This window comes from Corvus kubaryi, unplaced genomic scaffold (genome assembly GCF_017639235.1).
Source record: "Corvus kubaryi isolate FWS band 111438036 unplaced genomic scaffold, C.kubaryi_AGA036_p1.0 71, whole genome shotgun sequence".
NCBI classification, from domain to species: domain Eukaryota; kingdom Metazoa; phylum Chordata; class Aves; order Passeriformes; family Corvidae; genus Corvus; species Corvus kubaryi.
Window position 1 is genome coordinate 3520802 of NW_024582059.1, and position 18431 is coordinate 3539232.

General features: G+C 41.8%; 1 protein-coding gene across 2 annotated transcripts in view; it reads left to right on the plus strand.

The window, feature by feature from the left end:
- Positions 1 to 11010: 11010 nt before the first annotated feature.
- Positions 11011 to 18431, plus strand: part of SEC24B (SEC24 homolog B, COPII coat complex component) — a 45985-nt gene continuing 38564 nt past the window's right edge. The window contains exons 1-2 of one of the 2 annotated variants that reach the window (XM_042049668.1): positions 11011 to 11309; positions 17250 to 17954. In XM_042049668.1, the coding sequence (XP_041905602.1) occupies positions 11195 to 11309; positions 17250 to 17954 (820 nt within the window). In that variant the 5' untranslated portion in view covers positions 11011 to 11194. The remainder of the gene's footprint in view (positions 11310 to 17249; positions 17955 to 18431) is intronic. The other variant, XM_042049667.1, reaches the window with a different exon arrangement.

Consider the following 18431-nt stretch of genomic DNA (forward strand, 5'->3'; position numbering starts at 1 on the left):
AAATCCCAGTAGTCATTACTCTAGATCAGAGAAGTAAATTCCTGGGTTAGTAATTTATACCAAACTAAAAGGCAATGCCTTTTTTAAGTGCTAAAGTAGTCCTCGCAAATTACTGCAAACTGAGAGTTACTGTTTCACTCAACACAATAGTCTTGTACATATTTCTGTCTCAAATTTCCCCTGTAGATGCCTAAAAAAAAAACCCAAAAGTCCCATGGCTCAGTCTGGACTGAAGTATTTCTTCCTTCGCTTCTGTCTCCCGCGGCGCCGGGTGCATTCCGCGTACAGCAGCATCTCCTAGTGGCCGTCCTGCCTTTGCTGCGTGGGAAAGGCAGCCGACAGGGGAACTTGTGTTTCCCACCGTTTCGCTACGCTTCCGGGTGCTTGTGCAATAAAGGGAATCAGCAGGGACCAGTTGTTGGTAATAAAAAGCAGTATTTACCTTTGCTGAAGTGAGGGTTTCCCTCTGAGTTACAGGACCTGGCAATGCGAGGGTCATAATCCTTCCTGCCGAAAGAGGCAGGGTGGTCTTTGCTGAACAGCCCTGTCCAAGGGTACTCTGTGGGAAGAGTTTCTCCAAGGCTTGAATCTGCCATCAGATATAATTTTGTGCTAAGTTATACCAGTGAAACACTACTGAATTCCTGACTTAGATTAAATGAAAGAGGTGTCTGCTTGCTTTCTGAGCAGCGAATAATGAGTAGTGTATTCCCTGCTTTATCTGGAAAAAGTGCTGCATGAAGTTATAGAAGTCCCGAGGATAGTTTCCAGATAGACAACAATTTACAGAGAATTGGAGAAATGCTTTCTGTAGAAAAGACAGAGAGATGCATAGGATTTCAGTACACTAAAAGTGGCAGAGAGATTAGAGATGCTGTTAACATTGCAGCTCTAATCTGTAGTAGCAGGCTGGAGCTGGGTTCATCAGTGTGTGCAGAACCAAGCACAGAGTGTCCAACACTGGCAAGATGGGGGTAATCCTCTGAGCCACTGGACACCCATGCATTCCCTGTGGCCTCTGCCACTGCTGGGACAGCACAGAAAGTCCATATTCAAGAGACAGTTGCTATTCACAGCAGCTTAAACACCTTCTTAACTCCTGTTGAAGTCAAGATTAAATGTCAGGCACATGTTTCAGGACTTTCCGGAGTCAAGTCGAGTCAATTATTTGGAAGGGAACTTGCCCACTGAATTCATTGCTAATCCTGGTCATTATATCCATGGTTGCAATACCCCAATCTGCAAATATTTAGAGCTTTGGTATTGTTTTCGCTGAAGCCTGCTAAAGAACATTAAAACAGACTAAGTATTCAATCTCCAGAGGTCAAAAAAGAAGCAAAGATGTAACACTGAAATTGTGCAGGAGTGCGATCTTGCACCGTTTCCTGTTTTCTGCGCGCATAAATCAGAGTACTTCTATTTTTTTCCACATGGGTTTTGATTCTTGGCTCCACTATAATATCTCTGGCAAGGGAAACATCATACAGCAGTAACAAAACCATCATTACTCATTTATTGAGCACTCTCTGTGTAATTGACATTTACAATACCTGGAGGGAGACATAGGCCCTGTCTCAAGAGTCTTGCAGCCTGGAAGAACAACACAGCTTAAAGTCATTGGCCAGACAATCAGAGCCAAGTATGTGAACCTCAAAAATTCACCATTTACATTTAAAAGCTGCTTCTATTTTTTTTTTTTTTAATGGATAGCTATAAAAATTCTTAGAAGATGAAGAGAGTTGGGAGAAAAATGTAGACTGATTTCACCACAAAGTAGAAAAGGCAGATAAAATGCTTTTTTCATTGCACCCAAAAAGACTAAGTACTCTTGAAGAACCGGGGGATGAAATCTTCAAGAGGACTGGATGTTGGTGCTCCTTAATAAGTAGAATTCAAAAAAAGCCCTGAAAATAACTGAATATCTCATCAGTCTAAAGTAAGAATTAGAAATATGTTAAGTGTTAGTATGTCAAAGCCACAAAAACTCTTCGTCCTCTCTGCCTGTCTCCCTACCTGTATTGTATTCTCCCAGGTAAGTAAATCCCATCTAAATCTAAACTGGTTCTCTTGTTTTTCCTCAAAGCCCAAAGAATCCAGTGCAGCACAAAGGGATCAGGATTATCTGTGGAGTCTTTATGAAATGAAAGGAAGCTGCTGCAGAGATTGCAGGACAATCAGGTTTTTCTGAAGTGTTGTGCAGCCTGCCAAACTAGACAAATAAAAGCCCCTATATACTATTAGTAACCAGTTTCACTGGTGATATTGCTTCAGTTCAAATATTATTTTAAATTTGGGACATCCTACTGATTGTCCTCATATGATTGTCAGTAATCCTGCCATATCGTACACTACTTCTGACATTCTATATGCTAATGGAAGGAAAAAAATAAATTCAGTAAACTGTACATTATCTTTTAAATTCTGAGAATAAACTATCAGTTTAAAACAATTAATTAAGAAAAATTTAGTATTATTCCCTGCACTTTGTTGAAAATCAATGCATTTTCTAATTTAAATCCTTAAGAAGTAATGACCTCAGCACATTAAATGTGAATCCTGGGGATAGATTAATGTCCAAAGCTACCAGAATCCTTGCTGGTAACAGCTCCTGCATCTGGGAAATGCAAATGCCTGGAACTATTCTCAGAGGGCAGTTTATTTATGGTCCCCACTGTGCTTGACCAGATCTCTTCATGAACATGTTTACTTGGGGAACAGTAAAATAAAATCTTTGAGCACAAATTTCTCAGCTGCTCACGCGTCTCCAAGGAGCAGGGAAAAGATGTCCCTCAATTTTTCTGCTTTCTCCAGCCCACATGTATGGAAAGGTTTTGGTCCTGTGACACAACACCAGTGTATAAAAGGTAAACACTGTGCAACAAGAGCAACAGAAGTTGTCACATCTATAGGAAGTTAACAGCACAAAATTTTGAACAGGAAATCTAAGTTTAACCCCAGTTTCCCTGTTCAAGTCTAGCCTAAAGCTGGAAAGAAAATAGCTGGAAAGAAAAAACCACTCTTGTATGATGGTATTTGCTGCTTAATAAACAGCTCCAGACTCAGCGGCAAATGTGTGATCAGTCCCACTTTCAGAGACCTCAGAATGTATTGGGTTAATTTATCTCCTAAAAACATAATCCCCCACTCTTAGGAACAAGCAAACTTGGGGAATGGGGCCTGTCCAGTTGATTTTTCTGGCAGTATTTTGTTCTCAGAAACTACACAGGTACATATTTAGACATGTGCTTAACATTCGTAATCTAGAGGGCACTTAGACACAATGTTAACTTTGGACACATGTTTCTGAAGCAGAAGACTTGTTTAAATACTAAAAGAAATTCAAGAAAATGGCTGGTTTGATCATCTGGCCAAAAGGCAAATAAATAAACAGATCTTTTGAGTCACAATGATATGATAGAAAAAGGCTTTTTGACATCAAGGAGAAAAAGGGTGAGGTGACCTGAACTCAATATGAATCATTGAACTGCATTTCACATGCTACCATTCCTTTCATCACCTTTCCTTATACTGCATTATACAGCAGGAACAATGCTAAAGAAAGTGCTTTTGAAATGGAAACTATTCAATCACATTTCTGAGCACTGTCAGGCCAGAGCTGTTTTGTTTGCAGCTAAGTAAATAATTTGTCGGCAAATGTTCATCTACTTGTAGAACCAATCCCAAACTGGGATCTCAGTTAAAATGAAAGCAATTTGATGGAGGTCAGATGAGGAGAAAAATAGACATGTTTCTCGTGATGGACTAAGAAGCAGCAATATCTTGCTGTCCGAAGTCATAACCTTCCACAGAAAAATAATTTGCCTTTAAAATAATGTCCAAAAATTGTGCTACTTGTTCTTCTGTAAACAAAATGGCTCCCACAGATGTGATTTGAATCTGCACTATTTCTATCACAAAGTGAAACCACACAGCACAAGCTGCTCTTAAAAGATAAGGTAGCAGAGACCTACTTCCACTTCTTTTTAAAGCAAAAGCATCACACCGAAAGCAACTTGATCTTTGTGAAGGCAGATTTACATTCTATACTAGAAAAAATATTTATATGTAGGCACTTTATTACTGAAAGGAAGTCATTGGCTTTTATTGGTATTTTTATAATTTTGTGTTGTGTGGTCATAAATGTTGCAGTCTTAGCAAAAGATGTGCTAAACAGAGGTGCTCACTCCACTGCCTCCTGTTTCAGCAAATTTGGAATTAGAATGCCACCACTTATTTCAACAGAAGTTAGTGGTGTAAAAATAAGATGTGAATTTCACCCACTATGAAAAATGAAATTAAATTAGGAGGCAACAGCTGGGAACAAGCTACAAATAGTAAAAAACCACCATTCAAAAAAGCTCAAAGCAAGATTGAGTGGTAAGGTGGTCAGAACAACTATAAGCACAGAGATACTTTTTCAGATGGGCTGTTTACATGTCTGAAAAGTTTCTAGATAAACATGTCTTTCTCCAGGAATGCTACTAATTACCTTGTGCTTGAAAATGAAACTAATCATTGCTGTTTAATTTTTTTTTTGTGCATATAATATTATATGAATCAATCCATATGTTTTTTTATTAATTTTATTTATTTATTTATTCTTCTGCACATTGAAAATCCCTCTCTGGGTTCCCTTGGCTGGAAACAACATACTGCTACTCACGAAAATAGTCTGACCTTAAATAACTAGTATGTGATAGGGTACTGCTGTAGAGGGAAAATATGCCACTTTATGTGATGCCTTTGAGCAATGTTTTTTCTAGCAATGTGGAGCTTCATGTGCCTCCTCCAGCCGGTCTCACAAGAGGGCAAGGCAGTCAGTGCAGAATCTGGCCTTGGTCAGCCACTGTCGATGATACTTAGTTGGCATGACAAGCTTCCGAAATACTGCCAAATATTGTGAGAGGAATTTTTCAATTAGTTTCAGAGGACAGCAGTCTCTTCAGATAAGGACAGACGCAATTCCAGCTCTTTATGTTGCTTCAAATGTAATGTACACAGAAACCCAGTGTTTATAAAGTGCTACTGCAAAGTCCTTGAGGTTTACAGCATGAAGCTGATAATCCACAGTGTGGGACTTTTAAGTGTGCTTCAATGGTTTAATTATCTCCAATTTTAGTTTTGAATGGTTTGATCTACAGTTCACATGAGCCTATCTCATTGCCATCGTTCATATAAGAAACCCTTTGAAGCCAAGGGTGTTATGTGACTGAGCTCCTCAGGACCTGTGATGGACATAAACAGTGGAGCCTGTGCAGTCAGATAATGTAGAAGAGGAATTAAGTCTTCTGGTTTGGTCTGTTGGTTTCTTACTGATTATGTAAAGAAAGATACATTGGGGACCAGTGATGTACACATCCAGGAAAACTATTTTTGGAAACAAGTTCCCATATTTGGAGCGTGCTTCTCTTTTAGAAGTAACAGCAAGATTTGCTTTGGGAGCAAGTGGCACATCTGGAGCCAAAGGAAGGAGGGAGCTCCAGTGGTTTAGATGAGTCATTGTTCCCTCTTAATGGAAAACATATAAAATATCAAACTGCCAGAGAGTAAAAGATCTTTCAGGGGTTTATTAGTTTTACAGATCTTATAAAAATTACTGGAAAACCATAAAATTTTAATAGCTGAAAACGGAAAGGGTTTCATGAGCTAAAGCTCAACCTGTTTGGATCCCAGAATCACTATGCCTCTACAGCTGGGATGTGGCACATCAGCTGCAGAAATTTCTCAGACTGTCTTGCTTTTGTTTAGCTGTGCCCCAAAGTCATATGAAAGCTTGTGGCTAGAGTTTCCCTTTGAACATAATTTCATGAAAATATTTAGATCTCAGGATACAGCTGAGGTTCTTCCTTAGTGGTAGCTTGCCTTAGTGGTAGCTTACCATAGACTGAAGTTTGCAGCTGATGAAACCACCCAGGAATCTTACAAGTCTAGATATAGATGTATTTGTTTATTTACGCTGTATACTCAAGAGGCTTACCTGGCATAATTGCCAATCAGGAGCACCAATTTAAGTGAGAATTTGTGTCATATATCCAGATTTAAAGAGGTATCACGGAAATTATGGACTAGAGTATGAGCAGAGACAACACCCATCATTAGGGGTTACAGAATGGAACAACTACTCTGACTTCTAGCCTCAGACACAGAGGCCATAATGATTAGCTATACCCAGCCACTATCAGCTGTAGCAGTTAGCAGAGCTCATTGCCTCGGTCCAGCAAAAAGCTAAATCATTCTTTTACATAATTCACAGCCACCCTAGGATGATGACAATTAGACTGTTGTTGATGCCAAGGTAGTCAAAAGTAGCTGGGTCACCATCATTATGTTGGTATTTGCAGACCCCTTTATCCTATAATTTGTACAGCGATTGGTAAATGTGATGTGCAAATGTGTAAGGTTTTCCTTAGAGCTGGTGAAACCACAGCCAGGTAGATCCTGCTGCTTTTTGAGCCTTTTCCATTAGAAGTATAAATATCCCGGAGGGGGGAAAAAAATGGAAGGGAAAGGAAAAAAAACCCTCACGAAAATTTAGCACAGTTCAGGCTTGTGTACCCAGACAGAATACATGCCAAGTGCTTCAGGCAGACAAACAGAAGTCCTGCTCATTGCTGAGACACAAAACTCCTCTGGAGTTATCTGGATAATTACTAAAATAAACTACATGGAAAGTAAATCTGTACATGTGTAAGAAAACTGAGCAGCATCACAACTGGTATCTTGTTCTCTGGTATGTTTTAGAAGTTTGAAAGATTTTTATTTTAAGTGGAGCATAACTACCCTGGGGCCTCTTCTACTAATTAACTAGCTGCAAATGAAGTATAGCATAGAATTCACCCAGTGGATGCAGGGATTTATCCTTCATCCAGATGAAGAGGTCACCCAAGCAGAGGCACACTTCACAGTGACATCAAGAGTCTTGATTTGCCGTTCTCATTCTGGAAAGTGATCCCACTGCAGTGACTAGAGGCAACTTATGCAAATACAGTGATGTTAACACAATTGGAGACTCTTATTGTGGAAATGTGAAGCCTTATTACTTTGTACTGAAGTGGCCCAGTTCCTGTTAGAAATACAGCACAATAATTAAAAATGTACTAGTGAGATAGAGTGCCCTACAGCTATATTTTGTTGATGGAGGTTATAAAAGCACCTGATTTGTCATTCTCCTTCTGAAATGTGTGACAAAGTGGAAGAAACTTGGCTTAGTTACGCTAAAGTTCATTACTAACTCCATTTATAACAATTTGTTCCCAGGTTTTCCTCCTCATAAAAATAGCCTTTTTTTAAAGTTTGGACATTTAATGCCTCATTTACCAGGTTATGGGTAACAAGATGCACTTTCACATTTGTTCTGCAAACCCAAATGGCAGAGAGACTTTTTCTATGTCACTGTTTCCTCCACCAAAGGTCAAAATAAATCTATTAGTAATTAAGTCTCATCAACTGGCCAAAGAATTTATTACTTCTGTAATAAGCTTGTTGCTAGACTAGGAGGAAGCAATGGCCCAGATGAGACAGCTCCTGTGTTATTTGTTGCATGGTAGCATAAAAAGCAGACATTAGTACTCATTCCTTGCTAACGCTTTCAGATTCATTATAAATGAGGAAAACAAAACTAATGGGTTTGAGTTTATGGTGAATTTCCATTAGGGGATTGTGTTCTAGCTGCCAACTTATCTGGATTTCCTAGGAATTAATGGGTTAAACCACAGTGTCATTGTTGTTTGTAGAAAATAGATTAAGCCGCGCAAAAGGTTTTGTAAAAGCATTCAAAAAATGGGAAAATTCCCAGTTGCCTCCTCTAGCTTTTAGCACAATGATCTAAAACTACTTCTGCTTGATCATAAATTGATGTGTAATTTTCAAAGACTGTGATATAGGATATATTTATGGTTTCACAGTACCAGGAGTTAGAGAAATGAGACTTAGAAAAGGAAAAGCCTTTGTCAAAATAGATTCATATGTGCTGCATGCTGTGACGAAATATAGTTGTAGTACAAGGAAGCAGTTACACGCCTTCTCAAACAGCATTGAGAATGAAAAGACAAATCAGCTGGTTGTCCATATTTCTGAATTATTTTGCTGTCATGCATTCATTTCTCAGAAGTATTTTGTGTAGGATGGAGTATGGGTTACAAAGAAAGGAAAGCGTGGGTTACAAAGAAGGAAGAACAGCTTTAACAGCAGAATTTGTTAACCCTGTCAGAGCAATACAGGCCTGGAAGAGACTTCAAGAGGTCACTTTCTGGCTGACAGTCTGATTCTCAAAATATTTGTGTAACCCCTGTGAAAACTCCTTCTATTATGGCAATGTCACACCATTCCCAAGCCACTTAGTCCTATAGTATCCTAAGATAATGTTTATTTCTTAATAGTTCACCTGAATGTTGCTGCATTTTGGACCCATTATTTCTTGCCCTAGCTTATTAGGTCATGGAGAAGAAACTGTTTCTTTCAGATATGGATCTACAATCTATCAAAGGAGGATGGACGCCTGCGCAAGACACCTCTACATTGTCTGATAGGGTGTGAAGGCTGAGAAACGTTCCAATACAAGCAGTTCCTGCAGTATTAAAAGATGCCCCTTTATTAACTGTAACAGTCAGAGGTGGGCCATATGCTAAGCATACAGGCAAAGTAATTTAAAAAGTATTTAAGGACAGACATGCATAATAACCAGTAGGAAGGACAGTATACAAACAGGGATGGGACTGGTCAAATGTATGCAACAAGTAAAAGTGACTCAGTGTTGTTGGATTTAGTGTTGATGATATAATCACCTGTATATTATAGTGCTCTTGACCTTTTTGTATAATTAATTAAATAACCTGAGCGATTAATTCAGTCTTGAGTAGTGTCTGAGTGAATAATAGGTGATAGACAGGTGATAGAGACAGACAAACAGTCAAAATTAATATGGTTTAGTGTGTGATTGACTGTGGAAAGTACTAAACTGAATGGAACCTTTGTCAACGGCAGCCAACAGGGGAGGGTGTGCTGGTTTGGGCTGGGGATAGAGTTAATTTTTTTCACAGCAGCTGGTGTGGGCTATGTTTTGGATTTGAGCTGGAAACAGTGTCAATAAAACAGGAATGTTTTATTACTGCTGAGCAATGCTTACATGGTGTCAAGGTCTCTTCTGCCTCTCATACCCCCCCACCAGCGAGGGGGCTGGGCAAGCACAAGAAGGTGGGAGAGGACACAACTGAGGGAGCTGATCCCAGCTCACCCAAGAGATATTACATACCATGTGGTGGTGTGCTCAGCATATAGAGCTGGGTGAGAGAGAAGAAGGAAGGGAGGGATGTTCAGAGTGATGGTGTTTGTCTTCCCAAATAACCATTCCATGTGATGGAGCCCTGCTTTCCTGGAGGTGGCTGAACACCTGCCTACCCACAGCAAGTGGTGAAGGAATTCCTTGTTTGGTTTTGCTTGTGTTTTTGCTTTAACTCTTAAACAGACTTTATCTCAACTCACGAGTTTTCTCACTTCTACAATTCTGATTCTCTTCCCCATTGCACCCGGATGGAGTGGGGTGGAGTGAGCGAGAGCCTGTGTGGTGCTCAGTAGCTGGTTGGGGTTGAACCATGGCAGAGGCTCTCCAACACTTGTCTTCCTGGAGTTCAGAGAATATGTAGCGTATATTCTGCACAGAGACTGGAAAGTCTTGCCTTACCTCACCTCATCGTTCCTTGTGAAGGCCTGTCTCTATAGATAGCATGTATCCACACTGGAGACAGACAGAATACAGTGTGCACTCCTAACACTGAACGAAAAGCTTTGCCTCAGCTCACCCCATCTCACTGAGGCTTTTCTGTCTGTGCAAGAATAATTACAGCGGGAGAGCTTTCACCTCACCTCACCTTCTGAGGCCTTTTCCTCTGTGCAGAACATGCACATTACCTCTGTGTGTTCTAGGGTATATTTAGACCTAAAGTAGCACATATTACCTATACATACAAAAATGTCTCAAGCAAAATGATGAGAGGTGTGTGTATTGTACATGTGTATATCTGTGTCCTGAGGCAGGGACATGGAGCAACCTCACAGAATCTGTCGGATTGAAATAGACCACAGTGGCTCATCCGGTTCAAGCTCCCTGCTCAAGCAGGGTCATCCTACAGCACATGGCATGGGATTGTATCCAGATGGTTCTTGAGTATCTCCTGATAGTCAAGTGAGGGAGACCCCACAACCTCTCTGGGCAATTTGCTCCAGTGCACAGTCACCCATGCTGTAAAGAAGTTTAGGTGAAACTTCCCGTGCATCAGTTTCTGCCAGTTGCCTTGTGTCCTATTGTTTGGCACTAGTGAGAAGAGCCTGGCTCCATCCTCTTGGCAGCCCCACTTTAGATATTTATAGAGTATATGTGTATAGATATATATTTACATATATATAGATTAAATCCCCTCTCAGTTGTCTCTTCTCCAGGCTTAACAAGCCCAGCTCCCCCAGCCATTCCTGATAAGCAATGCTCTAGTCCCTCAAGCAACCTTGTTGCCCTCCACTGGACATGCTCCAGGAGCTCCATGTCTCTCTTGTGCTGAGGAGCCCAGAACAGAACCCAGCACTCCAGATGTGCCTCACTAGGGCCGAGTAGAGGGGCAGGATCACCTCCCCGAGCCTCTCCTCACCGTGCCCCGGCCTGCTCACAGAGTCACAGACACGGCATGCGGCCTCGCCACACACAGACTAAGCGGGCCGGGCCGGGCCGGGCGGTTTCTCCCCGCCACAGGGGCCGTGCCCGCCGGGAGCGGGTGAGCTGAGCCTCTCGCGGGGTGCGAGGGCCGGCCGCGCTGCTCAGCCCATCCAGCCTGCTCAGCCCATCCAGCCTGCTCAGCCCGTCCTGCCTGCTCAGCCCGTCCTCCCTGCTCAGCCCGTCCTGCCTGCTCAGCCCATCCTCCCTGCTCAGCCCATCCTGCCGGGCGGGCCCGCGGCCGGGCAGTGCCGGGCGGGGCGCGGCCTCACGGCGGAACCGCCGCCAGGGGGCGCTGTGGGCGGCGGCGCTCAGGGCCGCGACGGCGCGCGCGGCTGCTCGGGCCCTCCCGCGGCTCCCGACCCTCGCTCGGCGCCCGGCTGTGGATCGGGCGGCGGAGGAGAAGGAGAGGAGGAGGAGGAGGAGGAAGAGGAGGAAGAGGAGGAAGAGGGGCAGGCAGGAGTGGGACGCAGTGAAGAAGCGCTGCGAGGAGTCATGTCCGCGCCCGCGGGGCTACCGCCGCGGCCCGCCGCCGCGTTTTCCCCGGGCGGGCCTGGCAGCTCCCTGGAGGCCGCGGCCCCTGCGAGCGGCGCGCCGCGCTGCCAGAACGGTGAGGGGCCTACGCGGGGCCCGGGCGGGCGGGGAAGGGCCGCCCGCGGGGTCCCCAGGACGAGCTGCGCCGCTCCTGCGGCGGTGAGGCCCCTGTGGGTGCTGGGGGCCTGCGCGCTCTTCCTTCCTCCCGGGGGGGCGGGCGTGGGCCCGGCGGATCCGGCACGTAGCGAAGCCCTTTGGCTCAGAGGCAGCAGGACCCGCCGGAGCTGCTCGGGGAAGGTTTGGGCCCCCCGCGGCTGCGTGCGGAAAGAACTTGAGAAGGCGCAGCCTCTTCCCTCTTCGCTGAAGGGGCGAGGGAGGGGATATCCGCACCTTTCTCTCCTCGCGGATTTGGATCTGCCCGGTGCTCTGGCGCCTGCTTTGTGGCGTTTCACGAAGGCTCTGGAGGCCGAGGCACCTCCAGGCCTCGACGCTGGCTGTCGTGCGTGAGAATGGGCAGAAAATCGCGTATTGGGGGCGAGAGTACTCACTTTGTAGCAGTATATGAACTTAAAAGTATTAGGTGGGGTGAGCGTTCACACAACTGGATCTTGCGATCTGAGTTGAACAGGCAACATTGGACCAGTGAAATGTGGGTCACTGAAAAACAAAGGCAGAATAGTTTAAAGTCACAAAATATTGACTCCCATTTCAGGTGGAGAGGTAGTGAGACTGACTGTACTATGAATGAAAGTAGTGAGTGTACACTTCCGCATTTTTAAATTGCTGCACTATAAAATCAGTTCTTTATTGACACACCACATTAACTCTTCAAAATCCCTACATAATCATCTCCTCTATGTAATATTGGTGTGGTAAATAAATGTGGCCTCTTGCATAGAGTTCTAGCTTATACTGTTAAATCTTTTGTAGCAGACTATTTCCTGCACAGGTGTGTTTTCTGAACAGATCAGTATGCAGGGTAAGGACCTACAAAATATTTTACTTGAGAATTGTGAATTTTTCTCGTGTCCGAAAGGGAAATTAAGTGCTAAGCACTTAAATGCTTATAAAGTAGGTGTTGAGGCAGTCACCGAAGAAAATGAATATAATTAAACGGTAGGTTTTAAGGAGATAGTGATACCTCAGTTGTGTCCAAACTGGTATTGTAATGCTGGTGTTTGTAAAAATTGTGCAGAAAATGCCAATCGATATGGCTTTTAATCAAAAAACATGCCGTTATCGAGATACAACTGCTACAGCATGAATAACCTGGAAGTGTTTCCAGAAACAAATAGAAACTGTCATCACATCTTCTCTTCATGTTCTTAGCTGAATGAAATACTAATTTTAAAGAGCCATCGTTTTTGTTGTTTTAATTAATTAACTCCTTGTTGCTGCTAATATTGTTAGAAACAGCTTGTGTAAAACAGGGCATAGGCCATTTATTTCCTGAAAAACACTTTAATTCTGAGAAATTTATACACCGTTCAATAACAGACTTGAATTGGTTTCTGTGTTCCTTTAGATGCTTTTGATGACATTAGTCAATAATTTTAGTCTCTGAATTTTTTATTTTGTGACATTTAGCAATAGCATTATAAAATGTTTCTGTTGGTCTATCTGTTGTCTTGTAGTGCTAATCTCCTGCAGTTACAACACAGGATTTGGGGCTTTTTTTTTAAATTGGAGTAGGAGGGGAAGTAGAGGGGAATAGTAACATAAAATGACTAGTGGAAATTTCTATTCTATCTCATAGAAACTAAACCTCACAAAGAGGACTGTCATTGCTTTTGAAATTTAATTTTATATCACTGTAATAGAATTTAAATGTAAGATTCTAAAGTGAATTGAGCTATTTCTATATTGGCTGAAGGAAAATACCAGTGTATCCTTTCAAGTGTTTAGAGTGCTCTGTGTTTTAATTTGATTAAATGTGAATTTTTCAGTTAAAACTTTGTAGTTGCTGCCATCTGATGAAAAAGAGTGTTTTTTGCAGAAGGCAAGCAGCCTGTTGTACATATGATGGTATTAAAAAGGATGTTTAGGTTTGTTATTAGTAAGTTTTGCTTGGTTCAATGACCAAGTCCGTTTGAGATCCTTGGAGACTTTAGTTTTTGTTAAATTTAGGGGTGATTGTTTTGTTGGGTTTTTAAAAGTAACTTCTTGTGTATATGGTATTATTTTCGAGAAGTTTTTTTTTGTAGTCTTACAAGTGGCTTTGTATCTAAGTGGAAAATGACCTATTTCCTAATTTCAGCATAACAAAATGGTTCTTGTTAAACCAGTACTGAAAGATGGTGTATTTCTTCAGTAGTGATGGAGGACTTCAGCGCTAACAATTTAATGTATTGAAATGCAGCACTGAGAGGATAATTGTATTGAATCCCCATGGCTCTTTAGAAGAGTTTTGTCTGGTGCTGTCTACAGCTGGTTTGTAAGGCTGCCATTGGTATCTCTACTGGCATTTTGGAAGCAAAATTTCCATTATTATGTTATTTAGCCTTGTTTTTCATCCCTTCTCAGACTTTGGATAGTTTCAGTCAATTTAACAAAGAGAATAGAGATGTGAAAGATGGGAAACCTCTGAATATTTTGTGAAAATGGGAAGCTGTGTGAATGAAGGAGGAGACATCAATTCTGTGACTGAGCTGTAGTGAGAGCTCAGCAGCACCTTGATCTGCTGGTTTGTTTGCCAGCAGTAAACAAGGGACAGTGGTGCTGCCCTCTGCCCACGGAGTGAAGGGCTTGTTTGGAAGCTGTGGGAGTCTTCTCTGGGGGTGGGTAAAGGGATGTTGCAAGTTTTGGAAAGCTCACAAGTGGTTTTGGATAGAAAGGAAGTTTGGTATTGTAGCATCTGTAGACTCCGTGTAGGTAGGGTATGTGGCAGATGGCTGAATTATGCTGCTGAGGGAATGCATGGACGTAAAAACCAAACATGGCATTAGCAAGCAAAACTTTACTAATTCACTTTGTGGTATAGTCATAGCACTGCTGCTTTTTTGTGTGGGAGTTTGGAGTTTTTTGCATGGTGGCTCTCCCCCCCCCCCTTAAAAAGCATTAAGATTTTTGAGGTTTACTATCACAAGGGGGTCCGATGCTGGTCAGCACCGGTGTGCCACGACCTTCCTAGAGAGAGCGTCCTGCAAAGAACAGTTCTTCCGGGGGGATGGCAGGCCTCCCTGGGCAGCAGGGGATTTCAGCAAGTGCAGCGACTTCTCTGCTACAAGTGATATCAGCTCTTTGTGAAATCACCCAAGGCGAACTCGGGGACAGAGAGACAGAGCCTCGTTTGGCAGTTCCACAGAGGCAGCTTTTGTTGTCCAGCAGCCCCTGTGAAGGGACGGCCGGGGACAAAGGCTCCCTAGTCTGGGGCAGAAACAGGGGCTTTTTATGGGAAAGGCAGGGGGTGGGGTAGAAACCAATGAGCCTACTGGGTACAGACTATTACCATATAGAAACAAGGCGTGCTGGGGGTGCTTCACTTTGTCACCATGACCCAGAGAAAGGTTGCTTATCTCTGGGAGAGTCTTTTTGCCCTCAGGCCTCTCTCCTCCAAGGGAGTGCAGAGGGCTCTTGTGCCAGGGGTCACAGCCCTCCACAACTTCCCCTTCTTTTTTTACCAAGAACGCCTCCCGAACACCCTTTTTAAAGCAGCTTAAAAAACATGAGAACATGGGCAATACAATAAGAATTACAATGAAAATCCACAGTTTACCTGTTAATGTCTGTGTAATTACACATTGTAACATTATATAAAATATTAGTTTGTTCGTAGGAGAGGTTCACTGCTTTCATTATAGAGATGATGTGTTAGAAATACACCTGCTGTGTGCAGCTGGTGTGTGATTAATGAGATTTTGAAATGATACTGAAGATGTATTCTGATTTCCAGTGTTGTAAACTGTCCAGTTGTCTAGCCACCATTAGTAGCTTCGGCTACTAGTTGCAGTGCAAAAATTACTTTCTACTCACATTCTTTATAATCAAATGGACAAAAAACTCACTTCAAATAATGAGATTAATCTTTCATCTCTAATTGTAAAACTTGCTTTCAAAGGACCTGCAGTTTGAAATCAAAAATATAATTTTTCAAATATTGTCTGTCTCAGTGAAATTTTCATGTGTGTATTTATAGATGTTTCTACTTAAAATGTGAATAAAAAGGACTCTGCATTTTATTATGTAGAGACTGAAATCTTGTATTGGTAATTTAATCTCTGTTTATGGTGTGTGCTTTTAAAAAAGAGCTAGGTACTGGAAGACTTCACAGTAGATGATTTGATATGCAACCTTTTATTTAGAAGTCAGGTGCTCCTAGACCAGTTTCTAAATTATACCTGCTCAGTTAGTTGAATCTGCATATATCAGTAGAACAGATGCACAGACTTTTCAAATAAAATATCTTTTCTTGACACCTTAAGTGACATAGCTGCTTAAAGCCATAAGCCTTGACCCGTGTAAGTTATTGGTGTATTTTTGGGTTTGCTTTTTCAGACTTTAAAAAGCAGGTCAAAAGTCTGGCAAAGTTCATGTATCTGGTAATGACTTGCTAACTCAAAGTCATTTTCCTTTAAAGGAGAAAAAACTATGCAGCTCTATAAAGTAGTTCCCACTTTTTCAAGGAAAAGGTGAATCAGAAGCATAGTTACATGCTCTCCTCAAAACTTGAGATAATTTTTTTTTTAAAGCTCTTTATGCTTTTCTCCAAAGTGCCTCTCTGTCATTTACCCAGCCATCCAAGTTACTGCTCTGCATTTTTTTTAGCTCCTTTCTTGTCTGCTCAACTTCCTGTCAGTTATGAAAGGGCATTTTTAATTTTACCAGAAAGCAATTTTGGGCAGTATCTTCCTTATTTATAGGGGTCTGTTAACAAATTCATTATTAAAATTGCCTTGCAAGTTAATCATAGGACACCTAGAGGTTACTTGGAAAACAGTCGTTTTTCAGAATTTCAAGACAAGGGAATGAATGCTTAAGTTTTGTAATCATTGTAAATATAAGCAGGGGAATCAACTATTCATTATTACCTCAGCTGCCGTTTAATTTGTGAGTGGGCCAGTGCTGTGTTTGTGTTTTTATTGACCAAGGAGTGAGAAATAACACCACAGTCATTCTGCATGGTGTAATTTTAAGAAAGTAAGTTATCCAGACACAGCATCTGTGGTTCACTAAAAATAAAAAAATAAAAACAGGGTTAAGGAACAGAATGTGAGGAAGAACTTTGAGATTTTCCATTGAATAGTTGGTCCTGAGAAAATCAGTTTGGACATAGTTAACATTTGGTCTCTAGCAAGCAAGCACTTGTTTGACCCTTGCTGGGCCAGTGTGTAATTAACCTCTAATGTTGCATAGTCAGTTGCAGTGATACCAGAGGTCAGTTTCTCTGATATCAGCATCTCTTACACGTGATGTAAGTATCAGGCAGTAAATTAAAATGACATGCCTTATCAAATACTCTGTAGTTCCATAAAAACATCAGTTTTCCTGAAAGCATAATACATAAGGAAATAGAAGACAAATATAACTGCCCTGCAACTCTTTATCTTGGTCACTGTATTGAAGACTTGTAAAGAAGAAATACCTATATTGTTATGTAGTGACATACTGATTTGACTGCAGCTTTTCAGTTTCCATATTCAGGCAGTTTCTGTAAGGCAAACCCTTGTGTTCAAACACTTAGAAACACCAGTTTGGTGTTTATTGTTGCTCACTATTTTTTTTTAAGTATTAACCTCTTATAAACTGTTAAAAATATTCAAAATACAAACAAGACGCCAACAGTCTTGGCATGGAATCCATTTTTCTGCTACTTCTGTGTGTGTTTACTAATTTCTTCAAATACTGTATTTGCATGTGTTATACTTGGTTTATCCTCTCTCTGCTGATGGGGATTGAACTCAAAAATAGTGACAGAAAAGAAGAAGAAAGTAATTGTTTGTTAGTTCAAGTGCAGAGTCCCTTTGGCACTACTAGCAGATGCTCATTTAATACATGTGATGTTTTCTCTTCATTTCAGGTCCTATGCAGAGTCAGATGCAGTTCCCCTCTGGCTATGGCTCACATCTTCCAAACTACAGTGCGCCTTCAGGACACTATTCCCAAGTGCCCAATAAAGCTGCTGCTTCACATCTGGATAATCAGTACAGAGCCAGTTACTACCCTGGTTACTATTCAGCACCAGCACAAAACGTTATGACATCTGTGGGTAGCAATGTGTTGAATGCACAGGAATCACAGCAATTGTACAACAACACTCCTCCCCATTCGGGGGGGTCCAGTGACAGACCTGTTCAAGGAGCAATATCATCTGCATCCTACTTGCATATGAGTGCTCAGCAGTCATATTCAGCATTTGATAATCACTACAGCACTTCTGTCAGCTCTTCAGTTGCATCTCAGGGATTCCCCCTCAATTCTGATCACTATGCCATGCCTGTGGTTTCTGGTGCCATGTATCCTAATGTTTCCTATCCTCCCGTGGCTGCTGGCGGTGCGTATGGGCAGACATTTACCTCGCAGAGTCTACCTACTGTTGGACAGTTCAAAGACACAAATGCGTTTTCTAGCCAGAGTACATCAGTACCTCATTCTGTTCAACAGCACGTTCCCGTGGGATATAATACAACATTATCAACTGTTTCGTCTGCTCAGTCTGTGCAAGACAACCTCAGCAGGAATCTCACTGGATCAGTTGCTAAAGTAAACAACCAAATAAATACAGGTATGGTATTACTTGAAAGATTGTGAACTTCCAGATTTGTCTGGGAAGCATAAATAATCATGTGCTCTTGTTGGCTGGGGCTTGCTCACTGTGGAATTCTGTAATGTAATTTTGAATTCTGTCACTCATTCTTGTAGCTTTTCTAATTTGGTTACCACAGTCCTCACAATAGCAGCTACTTGTTTCTATTGAGAGATACAGAAAAAATGCACTATTTAGGGGATGGTTTTAGTTTACTGGTGTGTTTTTCATGCATAGCCTTGGAAGGGAATTTTTTCATGCAGTTCTGCAGCAGTGGGTAATTTCTGAAGTATATCTGTTAATCACAAAGATACTTTTTTCTGGCTAGAGAATTTTTCATGGTTTAAGTAATTTCTTTAAGTTTTGCATTAGTGAACGCTGTGAGAGACTGAAATGTTAGTTAGACTCAAAACAATCAGCCATTTGTGGAGGCCACAGGGAGCTTTGCTGAGGCCA